The sequence below is a fragment of the Mus caroli genome, unplaced genomic scaffold (assembly GCF_978045245.1).
Source record: "Mus caroli unplaced genomic scaffold, Mus_caroli_1 scaffold_6, whole genome shotgun sequence".
Taxonomy (NCBI): Eukaryota; Metazoa; Chordata; class Mammalia; order Rodentia; family Muridae; genus Mus; species Mus caroli.
In genome coordinates this window covers 31,191,015-31,217,548 of record NW_028227261.1, presented here as the reverse complement: position 1 = coordinate 31,217,548, position 26,534 = coordinate 31,191,015, and the positions used below count along the sequence as shown (strand labels likewise).

Sequence of the window (26,534 nt, the reverse complement as noted above, 5' to 3'; positions counted from 1 at the left end):
ACAACAACTTCTACAGAGTTTTAGTTGAAAAAGAGAAAGGCAGAGCCACCAAGCACATTTCAGGCTGTCTTGTAGGCAGCCGTGTGCGCACCCCTGATTCCCAGAGAAACTAGGTTTTCACTGGCTGGTACTTTCTTTTCAAGTGCAGTACTGCTCAATGTGCCTTATACATTGGCAAAGCCTGACCGATCACAAAGCATCCTGGTTCCAGCTTCTTCTTTTTTTTTTTTAAAGTGACAGGACTCTGACTATAAAATACGTTTTGTTTTAAAAACAATTATTTAAAAGGACATTGAAATCTGTGTCTTTATAAACTGGTTTCAGAATATCCCAGTTATGATATGTAAGAAATAGTTGATAAAATCATACTGAAATCTCATCTAGAAAACTATGTCAGGAGAAAGGGCAAGGGCCTTACAAATGCTTATTGCCAAAGTTAACTTTCTATGAGAGAAGTTTAAAGATCGTTCAGATCTAACACACCACACAGCAGCATAAAATGGGCACTTTTGAAGATGTGGAAAAATACTAAAAGCTAATTCTCTTTTTCCAAATATGGAGAACATGGGTACTTTTTACCATGGCAGTGTCATCTGTCCCTGTGACACACATCACATCTGCTTATGTCACAGACTCACAAAAGCCAGTCAAGTAAGGAAACTGCCTGTTCGAATCTGCAGCCAAATATAGTGCAATTGCCGGGCAGCCTGTACCCCACAGTGCAGGCCCGAAGAGATCAGTAGAGCAGTGAAGGTAACAGAGTTCTGTAAAACTTTCAAAAACTGATAATCCTTAAAGGCATTGACAGTGGCAAAGTCCAAAGTAAGAGGTCTATGGACCCAATTAAAAAGTTACATGGAGATGATACAGGCCGTTTGGCTTCTCTCTCCCACTTATGCACACCATTCAATAAACACAGAAAAAAGGAAATGCTCCTCTTATAAGACTAGATGCGGTGAATACCACAGCTAGCAAAAGATTCCATAGAAACCCTTCTTGGAAAGTCCTTTAGAAAGTCAAGGCTGATCAGCCTTTGCACGTTGAGGTAAAAATTCTGCCCAGTGCATCAGAAAACATAATCCATGAGTATCTATTTCTTTAACAAAAAAAAAAAAAAAAAACCCAAATGGCTCAGTTTTGTTGATGTATCTATCAGACAGGGCTGCAGAGCAGACGCAGTGCAACCATCCTGAGCTGCTGGTAGGGACCGCCTGAAGTCATTGTGGCACTAAGAGAGGCATTAGGCTTCGGAAACATTTTGAGGATGTGTGAGATGCCAACTTTGTTGAGTTCTTTTCCAAGACTCTCAGGCAAAATACATAGTGTGCTGGGTATCGTGGTGGATCTGCACAGCCTTAGCCAAGGCCTGAGGATCCCGGCCGTTGCTCTGTCCTGACACGTGACTGCCTTCCGCGCTGTAATGAGAACAACACAAGAAAGCAGGCATTAGCAGAGGACATTGAAAGTTCAGTATTTCAAAGAGCACAGTCTTGTATTCAAGAACATCTTGGCTGAAGCCTGGGCTACTGAAACAATTTATGTTTCCTTAGACACGTTGGTTCAACTGAAAAGTACAGTACAGCTTATTTAATGGGTGGCTGCAATAAGTAATTAATGTTCACAGAAACCAAGTGTCTGAGAGCACCTACGTAAGGACGTCACTACGTAAGGACGTCAGTGCCCTCTCTCTGCTTGGTCTCTTCAAGCTTCAATTACAAGTCAAGCCCCTCTTAGAGACTGTTCTGACTTCAAAGTCCAGGTCAGGGTCACCTAGAAAGTGTTTTCACAGAGGACTGTGCTTTCACACACACACACACACACACACACACACGCGCGCACACACGGAAGCTGAACAACGCTCTACTCAAGGAAGAAATAGAGAAAGAAATGAAAGGCTTTTTAGAATTTAATGAAAATGAAGACACATCATACCAAAACTTATGGGACACAATGAAAGCAGTGGTAGGAGGAAAACTCATAGCTCTGAGTGCTTCCAAAACGAAACTGAAGAGAGCTTACACTAGCAGCTTGACAGCACCCCTGAAAGCTCTAGAACAAAAAGAAGCAAATACACCCAAGAGGAGTAGATGGCAGGAAAGAATCAAGCCAAATAGACACAAAAAGAACTATACAAAGAATCAACAAAACCGGTTGATTTGAGAAAATCAACAACATGGATAAACAGAGGGCACAGAGACAGTATCCAAATTAATAAAATCAGAAATGAAAAGGGAGACATAACAATGAAATATTTCTTAAGATAACTATTCTGTTTGTTGAATATCAATAGTTGAAAATATTAAAATCATGTTCTACAAATATCATGGAAATATTGTTGATAATTTTTCTCACTGTCTTGAAATTAGCATTTTCTTAATGTTTAACTTCAAAGAGTTTTTGAAATTTTTGCTTTTTTTTTTTTTTTTTTGGTTTTTCGCGACAGGATTTCTCTGTGTAGCCCTGGTTGTCCTGGAACTCACGTTGTAGACCAGGCTGGCCTCGAACTCAGAAATCCGCCTGCCTCTGCCTCCCAAGTGCTGGGATTAAAGGCGTGCGCCACCACATCCGGCTAATTTTTGCTATTTTGAAATTATTAAAATACACTTACTGATAAAATAATTTCTCTTCTAGAAACACTGATAATCTTTTTTAAGTAAACTAATTATTAGACAATGTACACAGATATATAATGCATTTTAAATATTCTCTCCCTATGTCAGGTGGTATCATATAAGAGCTTTTGAATATATTTCTTAATGATTCATTTTTAATATTTAATGCTCTTTTATTATGCTTAGCTCCCAAAGAATATTTTGTATGTTTTGAAACAATTTAGTATTCAACATTAGATATAGGATCCTCAGTTATGGATAGTATTAAATATTCATTAATGGTATTTTTAGGGTATGAAAGGATACGAATACAAAAGTTGAACAAATTTTAATGTATGATTTGAATCTCAAAATACTCAATATTATTAATATGTTTAATATATAAAATGAATTTAAATAATAAAAAATTAAGAAAAAAATGAAAACAAATAAAGCAAAACAACCTTTATGTAGACTAAAAACCCGAATACCGTGCTTTTCTTTTTTTTTTTTTTTTTTTTTTTTTAAGACTTATTTATTTATTATATGTAAGTACACTGTAGCTGTCTTCAGACACTCCAGGAGAGGGCACCAGATCTCGTTACAGATGGTTGTGAGCCACCATGTGGTTGCTGGGATTTGAACTCTGGACCTTCGGAAGAGCAGTCGGGTGCTCTTACCCACTGAGCCATCTCACCAGCCCCCGTGCTTTTCTTTTACAGTGTTAGACACAGGGAGTGAGAGTGTTAACTGGGACATTTCTAGGTATTCTCAGGTGCTTTACTGCGATGAGATCTTCAAGGAAAAGAGTGTTCTCCTCCTCTCTTCTGCCTCCTTCTCCTTTTCTTTTCTTTGAGTAGGAGCTTACTAAGCAGGCTTCACTGGAGAAGCTCACAGAGACCCCTTGCCTTTGAGGTGTGCACCTCCATGCCTGCCTTTGAGGTGTGCACCTCCATGGCTGGCTTAGCCTCGTTCCTACTTGCTAACACTGTTTCTGACATTAATGAGTCTATGGGCCTAGCTGAGTGCTCACAAGTTCTAAACATACATCTTGGGGTACCTTGTACCATAGAGTCTGGCAAACCATCTCTTTTTGGATACTGAAGATTCAATCTCGGGCGTCACGTGTGCTGAGTGCAAGCTTTCTCTTTGAATGCTGATGCTACCCCAGTCACCTCTGACCTCCCCCTCTGCTTCTCCACTCCCAGCCCTCCAGCCCAAGAGCAGCTTTTACATTTAGCAAAGACAATCTTGCTCCAACACAGTCTCCACTTCATGTCTGCTGTTCCCTTTAATATGCTCCAGCCAAAGAGAACTAACTGCTCTCCAAACCATCACTCTCTCTCTCTCTCTCTCTCTCTCTCTCTCTCTCTCTCTCTCTCTCTCTCTGTCTACTGTTCCCTCTGCCTGGAAAATCCTCTTTCCTTTGCAAAGCTAAGCCCTGCCCACCCAGCTATAGTCTCTAGCAACCTTCCTCTGATTTCCCGCTGCATGGTTATCTACACTGAGTTAGACTACTTGTCAGTTTTATACTCACCTTTATCACCTCCATACTGAAACATAAAATCCCCACAGGCAAGAAACATGGCTTACTAATCTCGGCATTTTCTAGTACCTAGCACAGTACTAGGCATATAGTACCAACTAAATGTATTGCATGGATGAATGTATATTAAAGAATGCAAAGTGTAGAGCCACAGCTGGGAGCTTTCTGTAATAGTGTATATTTCAATCCCTTACAGAAATAGACTTGCAGTGGAATGTCTACTATTTAGCAACCGAATTAAGACTTGGGGAAGAGCCCAGAAACTGTTACACTTCACAAATGGCCATTTGGGAAACAAAATTAATACAAAGAGCTTGTTTGGCCATTTATTAGTAGCTCAGTAACAGGTCGAAACGTCTGAGTCTCTTGAGATCCCTATCTGGGAATGAAGACAGTCACTTCTGTTTCCTAATAAGCCCCGACTTACTCTGGTCAATTCTGGATTGTACTGGAAGCAAAATGAGCATGGCAGGACTGCTTCATGCATGAAGTGGAATGCACAGTCTGTGCCTGCTCTGATGACTAGAGCAGGGTGCTCTGCCCACCACCTTTGGAGGCTGCCTGGGACTTCAGCAGAACTGAGATGCAGTTAGTTCTATGTCAAACCACAGGCAGCTCCAAATGAGACTCTGTTAGAGACACAAGTTCAAACAAGTTTGAGCACTTCTTGGACCAAAAGTCACATTAAAAGTTCTCAAAGCCTCGTGCAGTTTTAATTGTTCCTTGCACGCTGAACCTTAAAAAGACGTTTAAATCTTTATAGGGGTTTCCTGTAAAGCCTGTTGTTTTTAAAAAAAAAAAAATGCTTATACAACTGGAAGGGACTTTTATTCAGGAACTTGCCTGTCATGATCTTTATCCACCAAATGATACCTTGCCCGGAATGCTACAAGCCGGGCATAATATGCAGGGGCAGGAATGGAGACGGAGCGCGTGCACCTCACGTAGGTGTGACAGAGCTGGTAAGTCAGTAGCTGTAGTTCATCTGCAGTGAAGCAGTTGTCATCCCACAAGACCTGGTAATGTGAAGGACGGCTGGTTCCCTGGAGGGAGAGTTTTAGGATTAATGCATTTCTAGCAGGACTTGGCTTCCTAAGAGACAAGTGGAATTGAAATCTAATTATTAAGCTCAACAGTATTTCTGCCTCACCTCATACCTACAAGTCGATCCCTGCATAGCAGTCCTGAAACATAGCAGTTCACAAAGCCGGGCACAGCGTTTAATGACAAGTCTACTCAAGCTAGCTGCTGAGCTGGCAGGCATTTTCCTATCAGGTCAAAGATCTGGACTAGTTTACAAATTACCTGAATTCCTGCATGACTACAGAGGTAGAAGTCAAACTCAGATGGATGTGTGATGGTGCTATCCACTGTGGTGCCTGCTGGGACATTGCCACTTTTCCCCACCTGTTAAAGAGATACAATTTTTAAAAATACAATTAACCATCTAAATAACAAGCTGGTTTAAGGCCACTTCTTTCCTTTAACACATTAATTGGCAATATGTTAGTAGACTCCTGTTATATGAAGTCTCAAAACTAGATTAATTCAAGATATTAAGCCAGACATGGTGATTCATACCTGTAACCTCAGCATTTGGGAAGCTGAGGCAAGAGGATTGTTCTGAGTTCAAGGTCAGCAAGGTCAACTTGGGCTTCAGTGTAAGACCCTGCCTCTAACTTAAAAAAAAAAAAAAAAAGTTGAGTCCCTTTGTAACTTTTCCTTAGGCCAACCTTTTATCTTAAAAGCATAGTCTCAAACAAGTCTCCAGAGCCTTTTTGGGGAATCCAAATAATAACTTTATCTATAGTTTTGTGCATCAATATTGCCACATGTTTACAGATGACACTCCATATGCAGAGAAGGGGAAAGCAACATTTAAGGAATGGAAATGTGGCCCGGCTATAGAGTTCATGCTTAGCAGGAGCGTAAGGAAGACCCTGGGTTCAATCCTCAGCCCTGCAGCAAAGAGAAAAAGACAAACTTTTCCAGAAAAAAATGACCTGCATTCCTCATCTGAAAGAAAAAGAATTCCCGACACACACAGCTTTCAGTAAAAGATAACATCAAGTTCTTCAAACTGGTTCACCAGGTTCAACAAAACTAATGTTTATATGCTCAGTCCTATGTCTTTGTCCATGTCTTCATGTCTATGTCTACATTTACGTCTACGTCTATGTCTTCATCTTTGTCTATGTCTTTGTTTTCATCTATTCTCTGTCAATGTCATGTCATGTCTTTATGTCTATTTCTTTTTCTATGTGATGTCTATGTCTATGTCTTCATCTTCGTCTTGGTCTTTGTCTTCGTCTTTGTTTACGTCTATGTCTTTGTCATGTCCATTTCTACGTTTATGTCTGTCTATGTCTAGATAGACGTTCTAGCACATGATTATCAGAAGCCTCTGATGACATGGAGACTGAGAAGATAGTTCAGAGCCAGGCCAGTACTCACAGTCTTGAACAGAGCAGAATATCTTTGTGTCCCAATCTAATCATCTATAAAAATCAGGTCATGACCTTTTGCATTTCTAAAACCCTAAGGCTCTAGAAAGGGGATCGGGACACTGCAGAAATGCACTGAACAGCAACAAATTAAATTTTGTTTCTGTCAGCTTTACTATGAGAAAGTTTAATAGCATGGAGGCATATGTTTCCATAGGGTTTATTTGACTACTTTCTAACTACTATGCCTTCCTTCAAGCTGTGAATTACATAACAATGCATATAAGAACTTGGAATACAGAGCAGTCTTCCTTCAAATTCATATCAAGCTTGGGTACCCAGCTGAAGCAGAGAAAGCATAATGAGTTACAGTAATTCCTGCTTATCTCAAGTTATGGCTTCAGTTACTTGTGGTCAGCCAATGCTCAAAATATTAGCACAGTGCATTGGAAAATGGAGATACTTTGTGAGAGACAAAAACACATGTTGCTTTTGTTACCTCTGTGTTTGTTTTTTGAGACAATATCTGTTGTATTACTTAGGATGGCCTGCCATTTAGTAGTATGGGTGGTCTTGAACCCACAGTTCTTTTATCTCAGTCTCCTGAGTGCTAAGATTACAGGTTTGAGATACCATGACTGATTCACATAAGTTTATTACAGTTTATGGCTTCCTTTTATTATTATTGATCTATACTATGCCTAATTTATAGTTTAAATGCCACAACAGGCATGTATGTTTAGAAAAAAGTGTCTGTCGTGTGTGTGTGATGTGGTATGCCTCTTTGTTGTGTGTATATGTTGTGCATGTGTATGTATGTTATGTGTATGCATGGCACATGTGTTCTGTGTGTGTGTGTTATATGCAGTGTGTATGTGTTGTGTGTATGTGCATTATGTTTGTGTATGTGGGGTGTGGAGTGTGTGTGTATATGTTTTGTGTGAGTATGTGTTGTGTACTCTGTGTGTGTGTGTATATATGCGTGTTTGTGGTGTGTGTGTGTTTCAGGCACCCACTAGGAAGTCTTATATCCCCTGTGAATAAAAGAAACAAGAACATACTGGGTCTAGCATTTTTCCTGAAATGTGTCCTGTAGGAATATTGGTTTTTACAGTATACTTAAGTGCTTTTTGTCAAATGTGAGGAACTCTGCGTTAAAGCACAGTTTATAAGGCTGTTTAGAGAGAGAAATACAGCTCAGAGGATAGCACATGCCTGCCACATGTGAGGCTGTGGCTTCAGAGTCTAGTGACACACACACAAACACACACACCACACACACAAACACACACACACACACAAAACACACACAACACACACACTTTTCTAATGTGTAATTTCTCAAAACCACTGTTTAATCACGTATGATATTTAAGAAGAGAACAAAATAGATGGTGTTTCCAAACTTATTTAACCACAGAATGTCTTTTTAAAAAATCTCTAGGGATGTTGAGTGGTAGTGGCACACAGCTTCAATGCCAGCACTTAAGAGGCAAAGGGAGGGAGATCTTTGAGTTTGAGGCTAGCCTGGTCTACAGAGTTCCAGGATAGCAAGAGATACACAGTGAAATCCTGTTTTGAAAAACAAAACAAAACAAAACAAAACAAAAAATCCAAAAACAAAACAACAAAAACAAACTCTAGGGTTCTACAGATAAAAACCTAAAGCTATGTCAGTACAATGCCTGGGGCGATGGGAACCAGACACACTGAACTCAACAATTATGGGCTTTGCAAATGTTAAGTCTAAGAGCCAATGGCAGAATGGATAAATGAATGGACTTCCACAACACACGCACTTTGGTACAGAGTGATATAGGTAAAGGCACTAGAATTGCTGGGAGGGAGGGAGGGAGTAATCACACTGTATCTTATAGCTTAAGGAGGAGTTGAAAAGGAAGGGGAGCCTGGTATGGTAGCACACACCAGAACTCTCAGCACTCAGGACACTAAAGCGTGAAGGTTGCAAGTTTGAGGCCATCTTGGGTACACAGTGTCTTAGTCAGGGTTTCTATTCCTGCACAAACATCATGACCAAGAAGCAAGTTAGGGAAGAAAGGGTTTATTTGGCTTACACTTCTATACTGCTGTTATCACCAAAGAAAGTCAGGACTGGAACTCAGGCAGGTCAGGAAGCAGGAGCTGATACAGGGGCGATGGAGGGATGTTCTTTACTGGCTTGCTTCCCCTGGCTTGCTCAGCCTGCTCTCTTATTGAACCAAGACTACCAGCCCAGAGATGGCACCACCCACAAGGGGCCTTTCCCCCTTGATCACTAATTGAGAAAATGCCTTACAGTTGGATCTCATGGAGGCATTTCCTCAACTGAAGCTCCTTTCTCTGTGATAACTCCAGCTGTGTCAAGTTGACACAAAACTAGCCAGTACACACAGCAAACGTTGTCTCTAAATAAATGAATAAATAAAGTGGGATAAAATCTGAAAACACTAGATGCATCCTGAGCCCAGGATAATGGATAAACTGTAGCTCGTCCATATTGTCATGTCTGAACTCAGCAAAGGGTGGCACACCTCAATACACTATACTAAATAAGAAAAGCCAAACTCGCCGGGCGTGGTGGCGCACGCCTTTAATCCCAGCACTCGGGAGGCAGAGGCAGGCGGATTTCTGAGTTCGAGGCCAGCCTGGTCTACAAAGTGAGTTCCAGGACAGCCAGGGCTATACAGAGAAACCCTGTCTCGAAAAACCAAAAAAAAAAAAGAAAAGCCAAACTCAAAGCTACATGTTTCTATTCATATTTATACGGCACCCTGGAAGAGGGAAAATTATAAGCAAGAAATAAATTCCTATCATTGTTGCTTAATCAAAAGTTAGGGTCAGGAAAGGGTTGAGTACAAAAGGCTTTTCTGGTGACCCCAACCTGTGAGCCTGGCCAGTCAGGAAATGCAAGCAGGAGGACCTCAAAGTTAAGGATTGTTCAGGTTACAGAGTGACTTCAAGATCAATCTAGGTAAATTAGTGAGACCTTGTTTCAAAATGAAAGGTAAGGGCTGGAGAGATGGCTCAGTGGTTAAGAGCGCCGACTGCTCTTCCGAAGGTCCTGAGTTCAAATACCAGCAACCACATGGTGGCTCACAACCATCTGTAATAAAATCTGATGCCCTCTTCTGGAGTGTCTGAAGACAGCTACAGTGTACTTACATATAATAAATAAATAAACCTTAAAAAAAAAAAAGAGAGAGAAAGGTAAAAGGGGCCTGGATGACAGCACACTTGTTATATGTGTGAGACCTTAGAGTCAATGTCCAACACCATTTTAAAAAAGATTCAGTATAAACAGAACTATATGCATTATGCCAGCAAGATTTTGCTGACAGGACCCTGATATAGCTATCTCTTGTGAGGCTATGCCACTGCCTGGCAAATACAGAAGTGGATGCTCACAGTCATTTATGGGATGGAACACAGGGCCCCCAATGAAGGAGCTAGAGAAAGTACCCAAGGAGCTAAAGGGGACTGCAACCCTATAGGAGGAACAACAATATGAACTAACCAGTAGCCCCCAGAGCTTGTGTCTCTAGTTGCATATATAGCAGAGGATGACCAGTTGACCATCAATGGGAGGAGAGGCCCTTGGTCTTGGGAAGATTATATGCCACAGTACAGGAGAATGCCAGGACCAGGAAGTGGGAGTGGGTAGGTTGGAGAGCAGGGCAGAGGGGAGGGAATAGGGGACTTTCGGGATAGCATTTGAAATGTAAATGAAGAAAATATCCGATAAAAACAAAACTATCTGCATTAGTCTGAATCATAAAGTCCAACTGTTACCTAAAAAGGCACTTAACAGTATACTTTAACATAAACAACAAAAAGGCCTGGGATAGATGTGCTCATTCCAGATAAAGAAATGCAGTGGAAATGGGAGACACCGTGAGGACACAGTGGAAGAAGAAATGAATGTGTTGTCTTGGCTCCCCAGAAAAAACATGAAGGAGCAAAGAAAGGTGTCTTGTAAGCACTGGAGGACACTTGGAGCCTTCTGAGCAGTGGGGTTTGTTTTAGAGCCCAACCCCTGAGAGCAGGATGAAGGAGCAACGGCAACAGAGACTGCCACGAGTCTCCAGCCTAGGGTAGTGGAAACACTCGAGGAGAGAGAGATTTGGGGGCAGAACATAGAAGACTATTTGGCAAACTAGACATGGCAGGGACAATAAGGCAGGAGAAGAATTTAAAAATGACTCTGGGGCTGGCGAGATGGCTCAGTGGGTAAGAGCACCCGCCTGCTCTTCCAAAGGTCCAGAGTTCAAATCCCAGCAACCACATGGTGGCTCACAACCATCCGTAACGAGATCTGGCGCCCTCTTCTGGAGTGTCTGAAGACAGCTACAGTGTACTTACATATAATAAATAAATAAATCTTTAAAAAAAAATAAAAAATAAAAAAAAAATAAAAATGACTCTAAGTTTGTAGTTTGGCTAACATAAAACCCAGTGATGCCAAGCAACAGAATCTAAGGAGAAGTAGGAGAGGTTTTGGGTGGGGATTAAGCAATAAGTGGGAGGTTTAGACGTGTTTTGCTTGACATGCTTATGGTAGACTGTATCACTGATGCCAAATATTTCTGTACCACTCCCTGTGGAAGATTATAAAGTTCCACCCAGCTACCACAGGAGTGGCCATGTAAATTGCTTGTGGTCCAAAATGTGTTACTTCTGGGCAGAAGCCTTAAGAGCCAGCACCCAGCTTGTCTTTTCTTTTGTCCCTTCTGCTACACTGACTGGCAAGCTTCCAGATAGGCTCTGTCAGCCTAGGTTCCAGAGGGAGGACAACAGAGTCACAGCTGCAGCAGGGACACAGTGAATGAGTGATATGAGCAGGAAATGAATCGTTGTTGCTATCACCACTACACAGCAGGGGCTGTGGAGAGTGATGTGAGTGATGCTCAGGGAGCATCTCAGGGACAATATCTTGTAGACAATTCAAAGTACCAATCAGGAGTCAGACAGAGCAGTATAAGGTGGGGATATGGATTTGGTGTTGATAAGCAAGTGAGCCTAGAAAAGTGGATGGGATCAAACTGAGAACGAGAAGAAGTAAGGGAGGGCTGAAGAGCTGGCTCAGTGGTTAAGAGCGCGTGGTCTCTCAGTGGTTCCAGGTCTGATTCTCAGCATCTACACTCCTCACAAACATCTGTAACTGCACACCCCATGAATCAGTCCCCCAAGCCCCTTCTGACCCCCGCGGGTATTAGGCATGAATGTGGTGCACATACATACATGAAGCAAAAACACTCATACATATGCAATAAGATAAACAAATCTAATTTTTTTGAAGTAAAGGGAATCTGACTGCAGAGACAGGTAGGAAGCCTGGAAATTCATATTGCTAAAGCCAGAGAAGGCTGTGCTGCCTTAAATGTGGCTAAGAGGTCATTGTGGGAATCTGACCTGGTTGGAGGTGAACAAGGCACAGAGGCACAATTTTAGTTCTCTCTTCAACTTCCTACTCCCTGAAAATCCCAGTATGAAGTCTGATGTGAGGAACAGACGGCATGTCAAGTGACTGTTCTTCTAAAAGGGAATTTATAAAGTTAAAAAGAAAAGGTAGCCAGAGAGAGGGAGAGCAGTTACCAATGCTGACTGGAGGAAATGAGGAAGAACTGAACAACTTGTGGAGTGAGGAAGATGAGGGCCTGTGAGCTGGCTGAGTGGCTGATGACCTGCATTCCATCGCTGGAACCTAGATGTCACTTGTCCTTTGACCTACTCACACACCTACACACACAAGAAATTAACTGACTAGTGTGGCAGCAAGCACTGAGCCACAGGCACGGATGCGGAGATGAGCCTGAGATGTGAGGAGGAGATGAGGAAGAACAAGGTCACACTGGGGAGGAGAGGGCAGGTGAGCAACGGACACATCCATGCCTTCTAGGTCCTAGCTTCCCAGACAGCACAGGCAGGATTCTGAAGGCAGCTATGCCCACCACGACACAGAAGAAGGTAGGTCTTCGTTATCATTAAGACATCATGGATAGGACTTTAAAAAAATGGGATAAGCACTTAATGGGGGATAGAACAATGAGAAGAGGTTCACAACGTCTTAAGGTTTGAGATTTGCTCTCGTGTGTGTATAACACGGCTCATGACTGAATACATGGTTTGTTCAGCCAGCAACTCCCATCAGTCAGTCGGAGCAAAGCAAATGAGCAAGTAGATGTATTCTGGAGTTGGAGGCAAGCAAGAGAACTGGAGATATCGGTCAGGGTATAAAGTAAACTACAGAACTGGAGCACCGATCCTGGATGATGGCAAAGAACAGAGCTATAGGATAGAAAAATAATTCAGGGTCTGGCAACAACAGCTCAGAGGTAAACTGCTTGCAAATCTATTTGAGGCCCTGTGTTCTATCACCAGCACTGAGGGTAGGGGTACAACAATTCAGGTCCTGGATTTCCTCTCCACTCCACAGTGGACAGCAATGGACAGCACGTTTACATCGGGACAGAGAGGAAACCATGGCAATACAAGATGGGTGGCAGGATATTTCCTGCTTCAGTTTCAGGCAAGCATTCAGATGATCTAGATTAGCAAAGCCTAAGAATTCAGAGTCAAAGCTAGAGCAGCTGGAGGACGAAGATTTACGGTAAACTGGCTGGCAGACCTGGAGATGATGGGGGAAAGAACGCCTGTCTCCTGCAACTCAGAAACCAAAACCAAACATCTGGTTCCTGGAAAAGAGACAACTTTTGTCCTGGAAAACAATGGGAGGAGCCAGCCAGCTTGATGATCAAGCAGCAGAGCAGGTCTGAGCCTTCCTAGGCTTGAGGGAGAGCAGGGCTGCATAAATGAAGTAGCATCATAGAAAGTATCCAGAAAGCAGCCATCTGACATCCAAGTACTCTTGGAACTTACCCACTTTAAACATAAATATTCAATCATGAATAAAATAAATAGAAATGTTTTTTATCAAGGGCTGGTAATTATACCCCAAACAACACTCACTTATGAATTTAACCTTTATCATACCTCTTGAAATAGATTTTATTTCTCTTTTTTCTTAGACAGGGTCTCAAGGACATAAGCAAGCCTTGGATGTGCTATGTCACTGAAGATATTCAGTTCTGAGGAACTGAATGCAGGGCTTTGTGTGTGCTAGCTCCATCTCCTGCACTTGCTCCTTCTTTGGAGACAAGATAACTCAGGCTAGCCTGCCACTCATGATCTTCTTGCTCTACCCTCCCAACTACTGGAACTACAGCTGTGTAACCACCATGCCTAGATGTTGTTCACTATCACATTTCACAGGTAAGAACACAAATGCTCTTCGCTTTATGAAGGGATTATGTCCAATAAGGTCATTGTAAATGAAGATTTCACCTAACCTAGATAACCTTCTGAATATCATAGCTTAGTAGTATAGCACATTGCAGTCTGCCTACTGTTTACTCTGTGACAGTGGCGACACTATAAGAGATCACTATTAAAGTGCAGTTACTACAGAATGCAGACTGCTTTCACAGTAACATAAAACTGGCAATTCTAAAGTCTGGAGTTGGAGAAATGGCTCAGCATTTAAGAGCTCGTGCTTCATAATCCTAAGGGCTGGTGTCCCAGTAAATGCCTCTAACACTAGGTCTGAAGTGGGGCCAAGGCAGGAAGAACACTGGGGGCCTAGCCAAGAAAATGCAAGCCCCAGGTTCAGGGAAGACCCTGCCCCAAATGAATAAGCAGAGAATAGTAGAGGGGGACACCTAATGCCTGCTTTTGGTCTCTGTATGCATGTACAGATGCACACACCTACACATATTCACATGCACACATGCAAATAAGTAAGTAAATACATACATACACATATATACATGCATACATACTTACACACACATATACTTATATGCATGCATACATACATAAATGAAAAATCTTAAGTCAAATTATCATAAATTTTCATTGTGGCTTCGAGAAGTAAAGTCTCTTGCCTGTGATTAATAAGTATGACATCATAATTCTTCCAAGTAGATACTCCAGTAATTCCCTAAACTGATATAAAATCACGGCGGTGATTCTGCCTTACACCCTAGAACTATCTATCGCTCATGCATTCGCAGTAACAAGCAGCAAAAACCCACACGTGAAAGTTGACTGATGGACTACAAGCAGCTGCCTGGAGCTCCCAACACGGTGACTTCATAGTCATGACAGACTATCCCCTCAAACTGTGAGCCCAAGTCAAATTTTTGTCTGGGGTTTTGTTACAGTGATAACAAAAGGAACTAATCTATAATTCTCCAATGCCCTCTCCAAAACTGTAGAAACCTGCATTTTAGTCCCACGAGAAAAGCATTCATGCTTAACACTTGTGCTATCTAGATAGAACTGGCCATCTAAATTCAAGTGTGGTTAATACATGGTTTAAATTATTATTCGACACAGGGGTTTTAGGGGCTACTGTAAACGCCTCCTCAAAGCCACATGTACTTGCCACGCGGTCAGATGAGGAAGCTCACAGCATGTCTCCTTACCCTTTCCATTTTGTCTGCACAGAAGAGTCGTGTGTGGTGCCTCTTTTGTACCACAATGTAGGTTATTCCCGGCCGATAGTCTTCCTCCAAGCTTATACATGCCTTTCGAATTGCTATTAGCTCCGGCCAAGCTACCTAGGAGACAGAAGGGGAATTTTATTTCATGGAGAACTTGCCTAGAATCCCTCAGGTCTCGGGTCTCCAGTGACAGGAAGGAGGGCGCTCTGTCAGAGTGCTGGTAGGATGGCACTGGGCTGATGGGAGCACCTGCTTCATCTGTCCCTCGGATACCCCTCCGCGGTAGTAGATGATGCGTGTGGGCTTGAAGCGCGTGGACTTATAGAATTGAATCAGCAGCTCCCGAGCCATGCTCGTCAGGTCCTGCACGACCTCCTGGCTGTAGAGGAGCTCCTGGGCGATCTCCTGTCGAGATGTCTGTACGCGGACGGTGGCACAGTACCGGCTGGGATGGCCGTCCATGCTGCCCACCACGGCTGCAATAGAAGGCTTCTTCCCATCCCCAGCGGGCGGATGAGTGACATCTGCTCCCAGGAAGATGACAGGCTGCTGGAACACTGAGGGCCTGTCCGAATTTAAGAAGACAGTGGCATCAATGAGTCTAGAAAAATATATCAGCAGAGATAACTGCAGGTATAATCTTAGAAACGAGGACCCTCTGCCCATCAGGAAAGAGCACTAACCTTCCAAAAGCCAACTCTCTTTAACTGGTGAAATTTAGAGAAGAGGGTCAAATCCATTCTTATCTGCTTCACATAGACTTATGCTATATTTATTTATAATATATTATATATGCTTAAATTTTATACATAATATTTATCACTTAAACCATATATTTTATTTATTTTTATTTGCATATATACCTACACAAATATAATCTCTACAAGAGTAGGAATTTTGGAGCTGGGCAGTGGTGGCACATGCCTTTAGTCCCAGTGCTTGGGAGGCAGAGGTAGGTGGATTTCTGAGTTTAAAGCCAGCCTGGTCTACAGAGTGAGTTCCAGGACAGCCAGGGCTACACAGACAAACCCTGTCTCAAACAAACAAACAAACAAACAAACAAAAGAGTAGGAATTTGGGGGCTGGAGAGATGGCTGTTCTTCCAAAGGTCCTGAGTTCAATTCCCAGCAACTACATGGCGGCTCACAACCATCTGTAGTGGCATCTGACGGCCTCCTCTGGCCTGCAGGGGCAGATATGCAGATAGAGTACTCATATACATAAAGTATTAAAAAGAAAAGGAAAGAGTAGGTATGTTGTTATATTGTAGTCATTACTAGTACCTAGAATCTTGCTTAGCTCATACTTGGCATTGGATAAATATTTGTTGAAAATACAAAATCAGTCAGTGTCCCAGTTCTTCTATCTAAGGACAAAGATGAGAATTGTATGGAAGGTTTCAGCTTCACCTTCTGTCTAAAACAGCAAGTGGCCAAGGCTACAGACTACAGCCCTTAGAGAAACTTTTCACATCTAAGAGCTCATATAAAAATAGTATTTTGGAGTTGAAAGGCAGATGTTATTATCTTCAGAGACAAGGAACTGAGGACCAGATATGTTAAAAATTCACATTGGCAGCAATCCCCAAATCTCTCAATCCTGGCCAGTACTCTGTTGACCCCAGCACCACCTTGCCTTAACGTTTGGTTACTCCTGAACTAATCTGAGAAGTCGAAACTTAAACAAAAGCCCATCACTTGGCTTGGAGAGAACTCAGTCTCATTAGGCCTCTCTGAGGCAGGCCGGGGGGCCGGGGGGGGGGGGGCGGGGGGAGGTTGGCTCAGTGATGGAGGGCGGATGCAGTGGCTGACACCCAGCAGCAGCACAACAAAGTGTTCCTTAAATGTCACTACTTAGAGCTGGGCATGGTGATAGGCACTCCAGCACTCCAGAAACAGAGGCAGGAGGATTACTACAAGTTTGAAGCTAGCCTGAAGTCAATGTAGTTAATTTCAGGCCAGCTAGGGCTTTATATGAGACCCTGTCTCATATAAAATTAAGTAACAACAATAACAAATTAAATAACAAAAATAAATTTGCTTATCAGAGTATGATACAAAGCACAGCACAGGTAACATAGCTGCAATACCTATATACTATCAAAGACTTATAACCAGAACTACATAAAACTGTGACTACAAATCAATAAAATTATCTCATAACGCAATATAAAAATGGGCAAAGAAGCCATGTCGTAGGCATCTGTAGCTCCAGCTGCTCAGGAAGTTAAAATTGCTTTAGCCAGAAGTTCAGGCTCAGCCCGGGCTCTCCCTACCTCCCTTCCCTTCCTCCCCTCATCTTTTCTTTCCGTGTGGGACTGGAGACCAGTATGTGCTTGTGAAATGCTAGGCAAGTGTTTACCACCACGCTACAGCCTCTGCCTTAAGAAATCTGTTGCTTTATCCCCCTCCCCATTCAGATGTAGATATGGTAGCACAAGCCTGTAATCTCAGCTACTTGTGAAACAAGATCACTTAAGCAGGGTCTCAGTGTGTAGCCCTGGCTATCCTGGACCTCACTATGTAGACTAGGCTGGCCTTGAATTTATACAGATTTCGCCTGGCTCTGCCTTCCAACTCCTCTGATTAAAAGTGTGCACTACCAAGCCTGGCAAGACTTGTTTTCTAACTGCATGCATGTGCCTGTGTCCGTTTATGTGCACTTCATGTATAGATGTCCTCAGAGGTTTCAGATTTCCTGGAACTCGAGTTACAGACAGTTGTGAGCTGCCTGATGTGGGTGCCTGGAACTGAACTTGGATCCTTTGCAAGAACAGTAAGAGATCTTAACTGCTGATCCATCTCTCCAACCAAGCCCTTCACTTTAACACGAACCTGGACAGAACAGATTCTGTCTCAAATAAATTAATAAACAAGCAAACTATTAATAAATCAGAAGGCAGACACTCAAGGTCCTTTTCAGTTAATTATCTCTCGACCATTTTAGTCTCCATGAAACTCTGAGATCCTATCCTAAAACAAACAAAAAGTTAACCAGACAGACAGACAGACAGACAAAAGAAATGAACTGGCACCTTACAGAAGATGCCCAACGCTAACCTGAAACATGCTTATCATCATCAATCAGGGAAAAGCACATTAAAATCATGGGAAGATGCTATTGCTTTTCATGAAAATGGCTACAATTAAAAGCACCGATACGCCAAGTATTGATGATGGTCTGGAACGACTGGAACTCTCAGTGGAAATGTAAAGTGGGAGAGACAGGTTGGAAAATGCCTGACTGCATCTGTTAAGGCTAAATCTGTGTATTCTCTGTAACTCATTCTCTGTAATGCAGCAATTCCTCACTTGGAGTCCCACACAAGAGAAGCAATGCTTATATCTATCAATACTGTAGAACTGCACAATGAATATATAATATTGATCAAAGAACAGACAAAATTATGTGAATTTTACCTACTTAATAAAGTAATCCATAACAATGAAAATTATTTAAATGCAACAATGTTAAGTGAATTGCACAAACATAATGTTAAGGAAAGGAAGATAAGCCTGACAGAATGCTACACTCCTTTTGTCCCAGCACTCTGAAGGCAGAGGCAGGCAGATCTCTGTGAATTTGAGGCCTGCCTGGTCTACAGAGTGAGTTCCAGGACAGCTAAAGCTACACTGTTTTAGAAAAAAAAAAAAAAGGGAAAATAGAGAAGAAAAAAGAAGACAAACTAAACAGAGCATACTGCCCCAGTGACTCTGCTTACAGGAAGGTGACTGGTAAACAAGTCTATATGACAGGTCAGGGATAGTTTCTTTTGAGGTTACCTGTTTATATGTAACTCAGGGTTTCATGTAATAAGTAAGCTCTAGACCAGTAAGCTACAGCCTGGCCCTGGGAGTTAGCGAGTGACAAGAGAGAGCTTGATAGAGTCTGGAAATGCTTCAAGTCTTACTGGTAGTGGGTACATGTGTTTACATACATTACATAAGAAACAGCCATTGAGCCAGGTAGTGGTGGCACACGCCTTTACTCCCAGCACTTGGAAGGCAGAGGCAGGCGGATTTCTGAGTTCGAGGCCAGCCTGGTCTGCAGAGTGAGTTCCAGGACAGCCAGGGCTACACAGAGAAACCCTGTCTCAGAAAACAAAACAAAACACAACAAGAAAGAAAGAAAGAAAGAAAGAAAGAAAGAAAGAAAGAAAGAAAGAAAGAAAGAAAGAAAGAGAGAAAGAAAGAGCGAGCCATTGCGATGCATGTTTGAGATGTTTTGTTTCTCTGCTTTGCACTGTGGGAATGAGACCCAGGGCCTTACACACACTAGGCAAGTGTTCTCCCACTCAGCCACATCTCGGACCTTGATTTTATTTTTTGTTTTGTTTTGAGACAGGGTCTCACTGTGTAGCTTTGGCTAGCCTGGAGCTCAATCTGTAGGTAAGGCTGGCCTGGAACTCAATGGCCTGCTTCAGACACCTGAGTGCTGGGATTAAAATATGAACTATCACCTGGCAAATAAATCCTTGGGGGTTTTGTTTGTTTTTATTTTAATTTTGTTTTGTTTTGGCTTTTTTGAGACAAGGCCTGGATATGTACCCTAGTCTGGCATGAAGTTCATGATCCTCCGATCCTCCTGCTTTATTTTCCCCCAAGTAATGGTGGTGTGTGCCATCATATCTGGCTGGAAAGTGTGTTCCTTGTCATAAATGACATACTTTAGATTAGTAGGAAAGAGAAGCCCCGAACTTACCTTTGGTGAGGCACAAGCACATTGTTAATCCCTCCAAGCTTTGCGTTTATCTTCAGGCAAAGGTTGGAAAGGGTCTGGGGCGAGGTCTTCACAACATTTTTGACCTGGACACACTGTGTGGCCATACCTAGAAGGGTATCTCCGACACGTTTCACCTCCGCTATAAAAACAAGTCAATAAATTAGCTCCCTTTGAAAGGCTTGGTCACCTGATTACTGTGAGTGAAGGGCAAAGACCAGAACGTTTACAGCCTGCACACAGGGCTCCGTGCGTGCGAGGCTCAGGTGCCAGCACTTTTCCTGCTAAACCCTCAGAGCAGCCTCTCCTCTTCTCCTGCCTGCAGCTCTGAAAGCCAGCCCACTTCCTTTATCCTTCTGGTGCTGCCTGCCTCCACTTGCTCGGTCCCCTGAGGTTTCTTATCCCTCAGAACTGGTCTGGTGAAGGAATTAATCTCCTAGCTCCACCCTCCTCAGAGCACACACCACCCTCTCAGTTTTACTTTGGTCCCCTAAACATTAGAGATTAATAAGAGGTGACAAAAGACGCAGATAGAGAGGATTAGAGGTGTGTGATGAAGCTTAGGGGCTGGTGTGACCTTACAGTCTAACTCAGATGGTCACCAAGAGAAAAGCCTGTCACTCATCCCACAGCAGATACAAACTTACCATATCTTCTTCTAGAGCAGCAGCCCCCTCACCCCCAACTCCAGTCTACTGCCCCGTTCTGATATTCCTAAGTGCTCTTCACTAGAATGTTCTGCGCCTTCCAGCTCCCTGGACTATGGATGGCCCACACAGCATTTCCCACCAGGTTGGGTAAAGCTAGTTGTACCCAGATGTAGAGAGGGAAACATGGTGGCCAGCAACTTTCTAAACAGTGTCTGCTCTACTAAGTTGGGTCTCAGAGTGAGAAGGGTGTGGTTACATGGAGCAGAGGCCATTGACTATTGCGAATAGACAGCAAAGAAGAACAAGAAAGGAATCTTGGCCTGGGTGTGGCTCAGTTGATACAGTGCTTCCCTACCATGTATGAAGCCATGAGCTCAGTCCCCAGTACCACCTAAGTCAGCTGTGGAGTTACATTCCTAGAATCCCAGGACTTGGGAGGTAGAAATAGGAGGATCCAATGTTCAAGGCCATTCTCTATCACATGAGTTCAAGGCAAGCCTACATAAAATCTTGTGTCAACAGGAAAGGGGAGAAGGGTTGGGGGAGAAGAGGGGAAGGAATGGCAGAGCATATCATCATGCCCCAATCCCACCATTTTCCAAGGTTTCAGGGAGTTTGCAAAGCAAAGTCCTCTACCACTGAGCTATCTGCCTGTACACACGCCTGAGTCCCTGTGGCTTAGACCACTAACAACGCACAGCTGGGACCGTGCAATCACCTAGCTTTGTCTGTCATACCTAGGACTTGGAATCATCTCTCATTCAACATTAAGTGTTTATACTCTTATAGTAAAGGCACATGCTTTTAATCCCAGCACTTGGGAGGCAGAGGCACGTGGATCTCTGTGAGTTTGATGCCAGCCTGGTCTATGGGGTGAATTCCAGGACAGTCAGGGTTACACAGAAAAACACTGTCTCGAAAAAACACAAGTGTTCATACCATATACTGGTGTCTTCCCAGGCAAAATCACCACTATTAGCTGCAGGCCCACATATGTCATTTTCAGATGTTTAAACATGGGCTCCACGCTGTCTGCACCTTGAGCATACTTGCAGAAACATGGCTGACCCTGGATGGGCATCCCTGCATCCTTGGAGATTTTACGAAGTTGGTCAGTGAAACTCCTGTTAAGATAAAACCAGCGGTACACAGCGCTTTCATTTTCACACGTAAACAAACACAAGTCTTTACGCAGTTGCCAAAAACAGATTGGCAGTTGTACCACAGCAGTTAAAACAGAACAATCGGTATTAGTGAGCTAACAGGTACCAGTCTGAAATTTTTTTACTATTTTTTGTGGTACTGGAAATGAAACCCAGAGCTAAGTATGCTAACCAAGCATTCTACCACTGAGCTATACCTTCAAACCCCATTTTTAATTTCTAAAAAAATTACAGTTCATCTGAGCTTTATAGACTAGAATAGCATTTATATTTAAAATATTTTTTAAATAATCAAATCAGTAATTCAGAGCTTAAAAAAAAGAAGAGGGTCCCAGTTTCGGGTAACGCATATTTTGATAAGGCTGGTAAAGGCAGAGTAGGTGAGCTTGTGTTCAACTCAGAACATGTAAACATGCTTTCATATTCAAGTCTGGATGTTTAGAATTAGAAACAAACTTGCAAGACAGATTTGGTTCAAGAAACCAACAATTATTTTTTCATTCTGAAGTTTAAATTTTGGATTTAAGAAATTATTTAAATCTATACATAAGCCAGGTTCTCACTATTTAGTCTTAGCTGGCCTGAAATTTGCTATGTAGAGTTAAGTTGGCCTTAAACTTGCAGAGTCCCATCTGCCTCTGCCTCCCTAGTGCTGGGATTAAAGGTGTGAACCACCAGACTTATTATCAAAGTAACCGCTTTTGTACATTTGCCAATGTCCTTCCTCTAGGGTTCCTTGGCTTCACCCCAGTTCTGTGTCTGGGTTTTCTTTACCCTCCTCGTGGCCTTCCTTCCTCACACAGAAGGTGCATCTGCACGAGATGACACAACTCTGAGGCAGTTCTCCTGCAGCAAAGCAAGCTCACCTAGTGAGTTACAACTGCCAAAGAAATGCTAGTTCTCCTTTCCCCGGGAAAGGCGCGATGCCCGTGGAAAGGCTCTCCTAAGAATAGGAGAGTTTTTCCAAATGGCATTGCTCCTGCTCTGTCTATTTCACAGCTTCTGGTGAACCTCGTCACCAGGTCCTACTTGAAATGTGTAGACGCTGAGTCAGACTCTCAGAGAATTCTCAGTTTACAATACAGTGCAGGGTCTTGGCTGTAGAGGGGTTTTGTTTGTTTTTATTTTAATTTTGTTTTGAAGACGTAACTGGGCATCGGGGGTCGGTGCCAGTGTACCCAGCACAGACACAGAAAGGTGGCATGTCATATCTAGAAGGAGTATTACTGAGCTGAAGACGGGATACTCACTTTAGCAAATCTTCCCTACATTGTTTCTGAGGCGCAAAACAAGCCACTGCCCATACTTTAATTTCAATGCCAGCATAAAACTGTTTTCCTCGCATGTCCCAGACACCCTGGCTGGGTGTGGCTACTGTTTTATTCTTTAAAAACAGAAAACAAAAAAAAGAAACAAAAGAAAAGAGAAAAGATATTACAATCTAAGACCATTTTTATGTTGAAGGGGGACAAACAAAACTTTATTTGGTACAGTAGAAGTCAGAAGCAATAGAGAGCACTGACTACAGGTAAATTCAAAGGTGCATTTATTTTTGATTGGTGTGGAAGCGGCTTACCCGGCCTCCATACTGCAGCATTGGAGCCGGAAGCACCCTGCCTGTGAGCTCTGTCATCTCATTGTGCACAACAATCCCAAATTCCTTCAGGTATGGGTCAGGTCCACCCACCATGCTGTTGCTCTTCACCTAAGGAAATGGAAAGCCTGCATCTATAAGAGCAAACAGGAACTGTGTCCCCTCCGGAGCTGTTTATGCTTTTTTAGGTTTTGTTTTGTTTTGTTTTTTTCAGCTCACAGATGGCTAATCTTGAAGACACGCCTTACTGACCAGTCTACTGATTTCCTCCTGTCGGTCAGGAGCAGATCTTGCCGTGGCTTTGATCATGGTGGATGTCTGATTGTCTGTGAGCTTCTTTATACATCTCTGTCCTGCCACTATATTACAGACCTGCAAAGAGACAAAGAGAAGCTGGGTTTCATAGAAATGGGCTTCTATGCATGAAGTCTTTGTCTATTTCCAGGAACAAATAGTTATATAATAAATTTATATGCACAGGATTCTTCAAAAAGACTAAACTCTGCCACAAGTTTATAACACCTTGTTTGTTTGTTTTTTAAGACAGGCTTTCTCTGTGTAACCCTAGCTATCCTGGAACTCACTTTATAGACCAGGCTGGCCTCAAACTCACAGAGATCCAGCAGCTTCTGCCTCCTGAGGGCTGGGATTAATTAAAGGCATGCAACGAGACCCACCCAGTCCGAGTGCTTAGAGGTTAGGTAAGAATGTCACTTGGCTCACCTCAGGGGCAGGTAAGAATGTCACTTGGCTCACCTCGAGTGGTAGGTAGGTGTGCTTTTGCTCTTGCCCCACTTGAAGGCAGGGAAGGTGGGGGTGTTTCAGCTGCAGACTATACTTCTGCTTAAAATACTGAGCCACTGTACATTCCATAGCTTGGCCATTCTCTAGCTGCAAAGGGAAGCTAGGAGAAAGAACGTCGATTTAAAACTTTTACTTCTTTAACAAGTAAGCAAAGCCTACTAACATTTTCTATGTTGGCTAGTCACTAAAGAAACAATGGCCAAGGGCTGAGGCTGTGGCTCAGAGGGTAGAAAGCTTGTTTCACATGCACAGAACCATGTGTTTGCTCGGCAGCACTCCATAAGCCACTTAACTAAACACAGTGGTACATGCCTATAGTTCAGCCCTTAGGAGATGTAGGCAGGAGAACCAAGAGCTCAATGTCATCCTCACTTACATAGGAAGTTATAGGCCAGCCTGGACTATATAAGACTCTCAAAAAGGGCTTGGGGGAGGCAGCAAGATAGCTCATTAGGTGAAGGTTCTTGCTACCAAGACTGACAAGTGTGTATGTGAGACAGGGATTGGGGGGGAGAGGGGGGAGAGAGAAAGAAAATGCAAACAAACAAATAATGAAAGAAAGGACAATGGTCAGGGCTAGGGGCCAAGCACAGTGAAGGGTGTATGTGCAGAATGCATAAAGCCTTCTGTTCAATCCCCAGACCACCACCAAAAAAAAGTCTGAGTACTCCAGTGAAGTCATTTTAGTATTATACCAGAACAAGTCCAATGAAATTTCAATTTTTGTTGAAGCTGAGAAAAAAAAAAAACCTTTAATTCAAAAAAATTTTTTTTTCCACAGAAGACCTAGGTCTGGTGGCTCACACCCGAAACCCTAAGCACTCAAGAGAATGAAGCAAGAGAACCACCTCATGTTTGAGGCCGGGCTGGAATATTTATGTCCACTGTGTGCATGCCGTTGCCTCTGAGGTCAGCAGAGGCCCACGGATCCCTTGGAACTTGAGTTATGGACACCTGGGAGCTGCTCTGTGGGTGCTAGGAACTGTATCCTGCTTTTCCGCAAGAATAACAAGTTCTTCTAACCACTAGGCCCTCTCTTCAACCTATCTTGCTGGCTACTGCGATGTATACTTGGAGTCATCCACATAATTTTATTTGCTCAAGATAAACTTTTTCTAAATGAATGACTATAGTTATTGAGGCCACGTTTTTAGACTCTAAGATTTGAGATTCCTAGCCAAGGCAAATTATGTAGTTTGGAGGCAACAAGACTAAATACACAGGTTAGGAAGATAGATTAAGAGGTATAAAATAAAATAAAATAAAATCCCTCACTTTACAAGCCCGATATCCTGAGTTCAATCCCTGGATCATATGGTAGAAAGAGAGTAGCAACTCCTAAAATTTGTCCTCCGACTTCCACATATATGCTATGGCATGCTGGTGTGTGTGTGTGAATGCACACACACACACACACACACACAAAGAGAGAGAGAAACAGAAAGAGACAGGGACAGAGAGAGAGACACACACAGAAAAACAGGGACAGAAAGAGAGAGACAGACAGCAAGGAGAGAGAGAGGGGCAGGGGTGAGGGAGAAGAAGAGGGAGAAGAAAAGAGAGAGAAAACCATGGACACAAAGTTATAACAAGAAAAGAATTCCTGAATAACCCAAATCATGTAAGATTGATATGTATTTAAACACTATTTAGGAGAGCCAAAAGCCAATCTTTCATGTCAGACAAAAGGTTAGTGATCCTGAGGACAAGAATGCATCTGCCACATGCAGTAAGTGCATGGGCACTTCCATACTTATTCTCACTTAGGCACAGAACTCAATGCACCACAAGTTGTGTGATTAGAAAAGCAAGATTGAGTAAGAGGAAAAGAACACACTGCTAGAGACAGGCACTAATAGCTGAGAGCAACATGGAGCTATAAAGGAAGGGAGGACAGCTACACAAATATTCAAAGCAGTATCTGTCTTCCAATGAAGGCCTGTATGATGGCTAGACCCTAGTAGAGTCATCCTGTACTGAAAATAACAACAGTATAGTAATTGATTACAAGTATTGTATTCCTTTTTAAAAGTCTTACTTGTGTTTGTATGTACATAGCATATGTGTGCATGCGTGTGTGTGCATATGGAGGCCAGGGGTCAACATGCAGCCTCCTCGATCACTTTGCTTTTTGAGAAAGAGTCTCTCGCTGCACCTAAAGAGCACTCAGTCAGTGACTAGGCTGGCTGATGAGCAAGCTCAGGGATCCTCCCATTTCTGCCCGGCTCGCGCTAGAGTGTTCCCCACCATGCCTAGGTTGTCTGTGGGTAATGGGGATCCAAACTCAGGGGCTCGTGCTATAGAGTAGGTGCTGTATGGATTGGCCATCTCTCCAGGCCCTGATGATTACATTCTTAAATGTTAGAAGTTGACCTATGTTTAGTATAGGTAAAAGGTATAGTAAATCACAAGTCCCTCAAATATCTTCTAAAGCTTTGATGGTAAGTCAAGACTCCTGTGATCCTGAAAACCACACTACTGTGTACCATCTTCTCCAATGATGTTCAATAGCTTCCTCTGTT

The 26,534-nt window shown here is 42.8% G+C and overlaps 1 protein-coding gene across 4 annotated transcripts in view; it reads right to left on the bottom strand.

Moving 5' to 3' along the window:
• Positions 1-259: 259 nt before the first annotated feature.
• The window catches only part of LOC110292285 (protein argonaute-4), a 44,755-nt gene continuing 18,480 nt past the window's right edge, over positions 260-26,534 (bottom strand). For all 4 annotated transcript variants that reach the window (XM_029476146.2, XM_021159525.3, XM_085838949.1 and 1 more), the window contains 11 exons: positions 23,965-24,112; positions 23,461-23,580; positions 23,191-23,319; positions 22,865-22,998; positions 21,391-21,575; positions 19,784-19,943; positions 15,332-15,647; positions 15,065-15,199; positions 5,443-5,544; positions 4,981-5,180; positions 260-1,415 (listed from right to left, as the gene is read on the bottom strand). In XM_029476146.2, the coding sequence (XP_029332006.1) occupies positions 1,307-1,415; positions 4,981-5,180; positions 5,443-5,544; positions 15,065-15,199; positions 15,332-15,647; positions 19,784-19,943; positions 21,391-21,575; positions 22,865-22,998; positions 23,191-23,319; positions 23,461-23,580; positions 23,965-24,112 (1,738 nt within the window). In that variant the 3' untranslated portion in view covers positions 260-1,306. The remainder of the gene's footprint in view (positions 1,416-4,980; positions 5,181-5,442; positions 5,545-15,064; positions 15,200-15,331; positions 15,648-19,783; positions 19,944-21,390; positions 21,576-22,864; positions 22,999-23,190; positions 23,320-23,460; positions 23,581-23,964; positions 24,113-26,534) is intronic.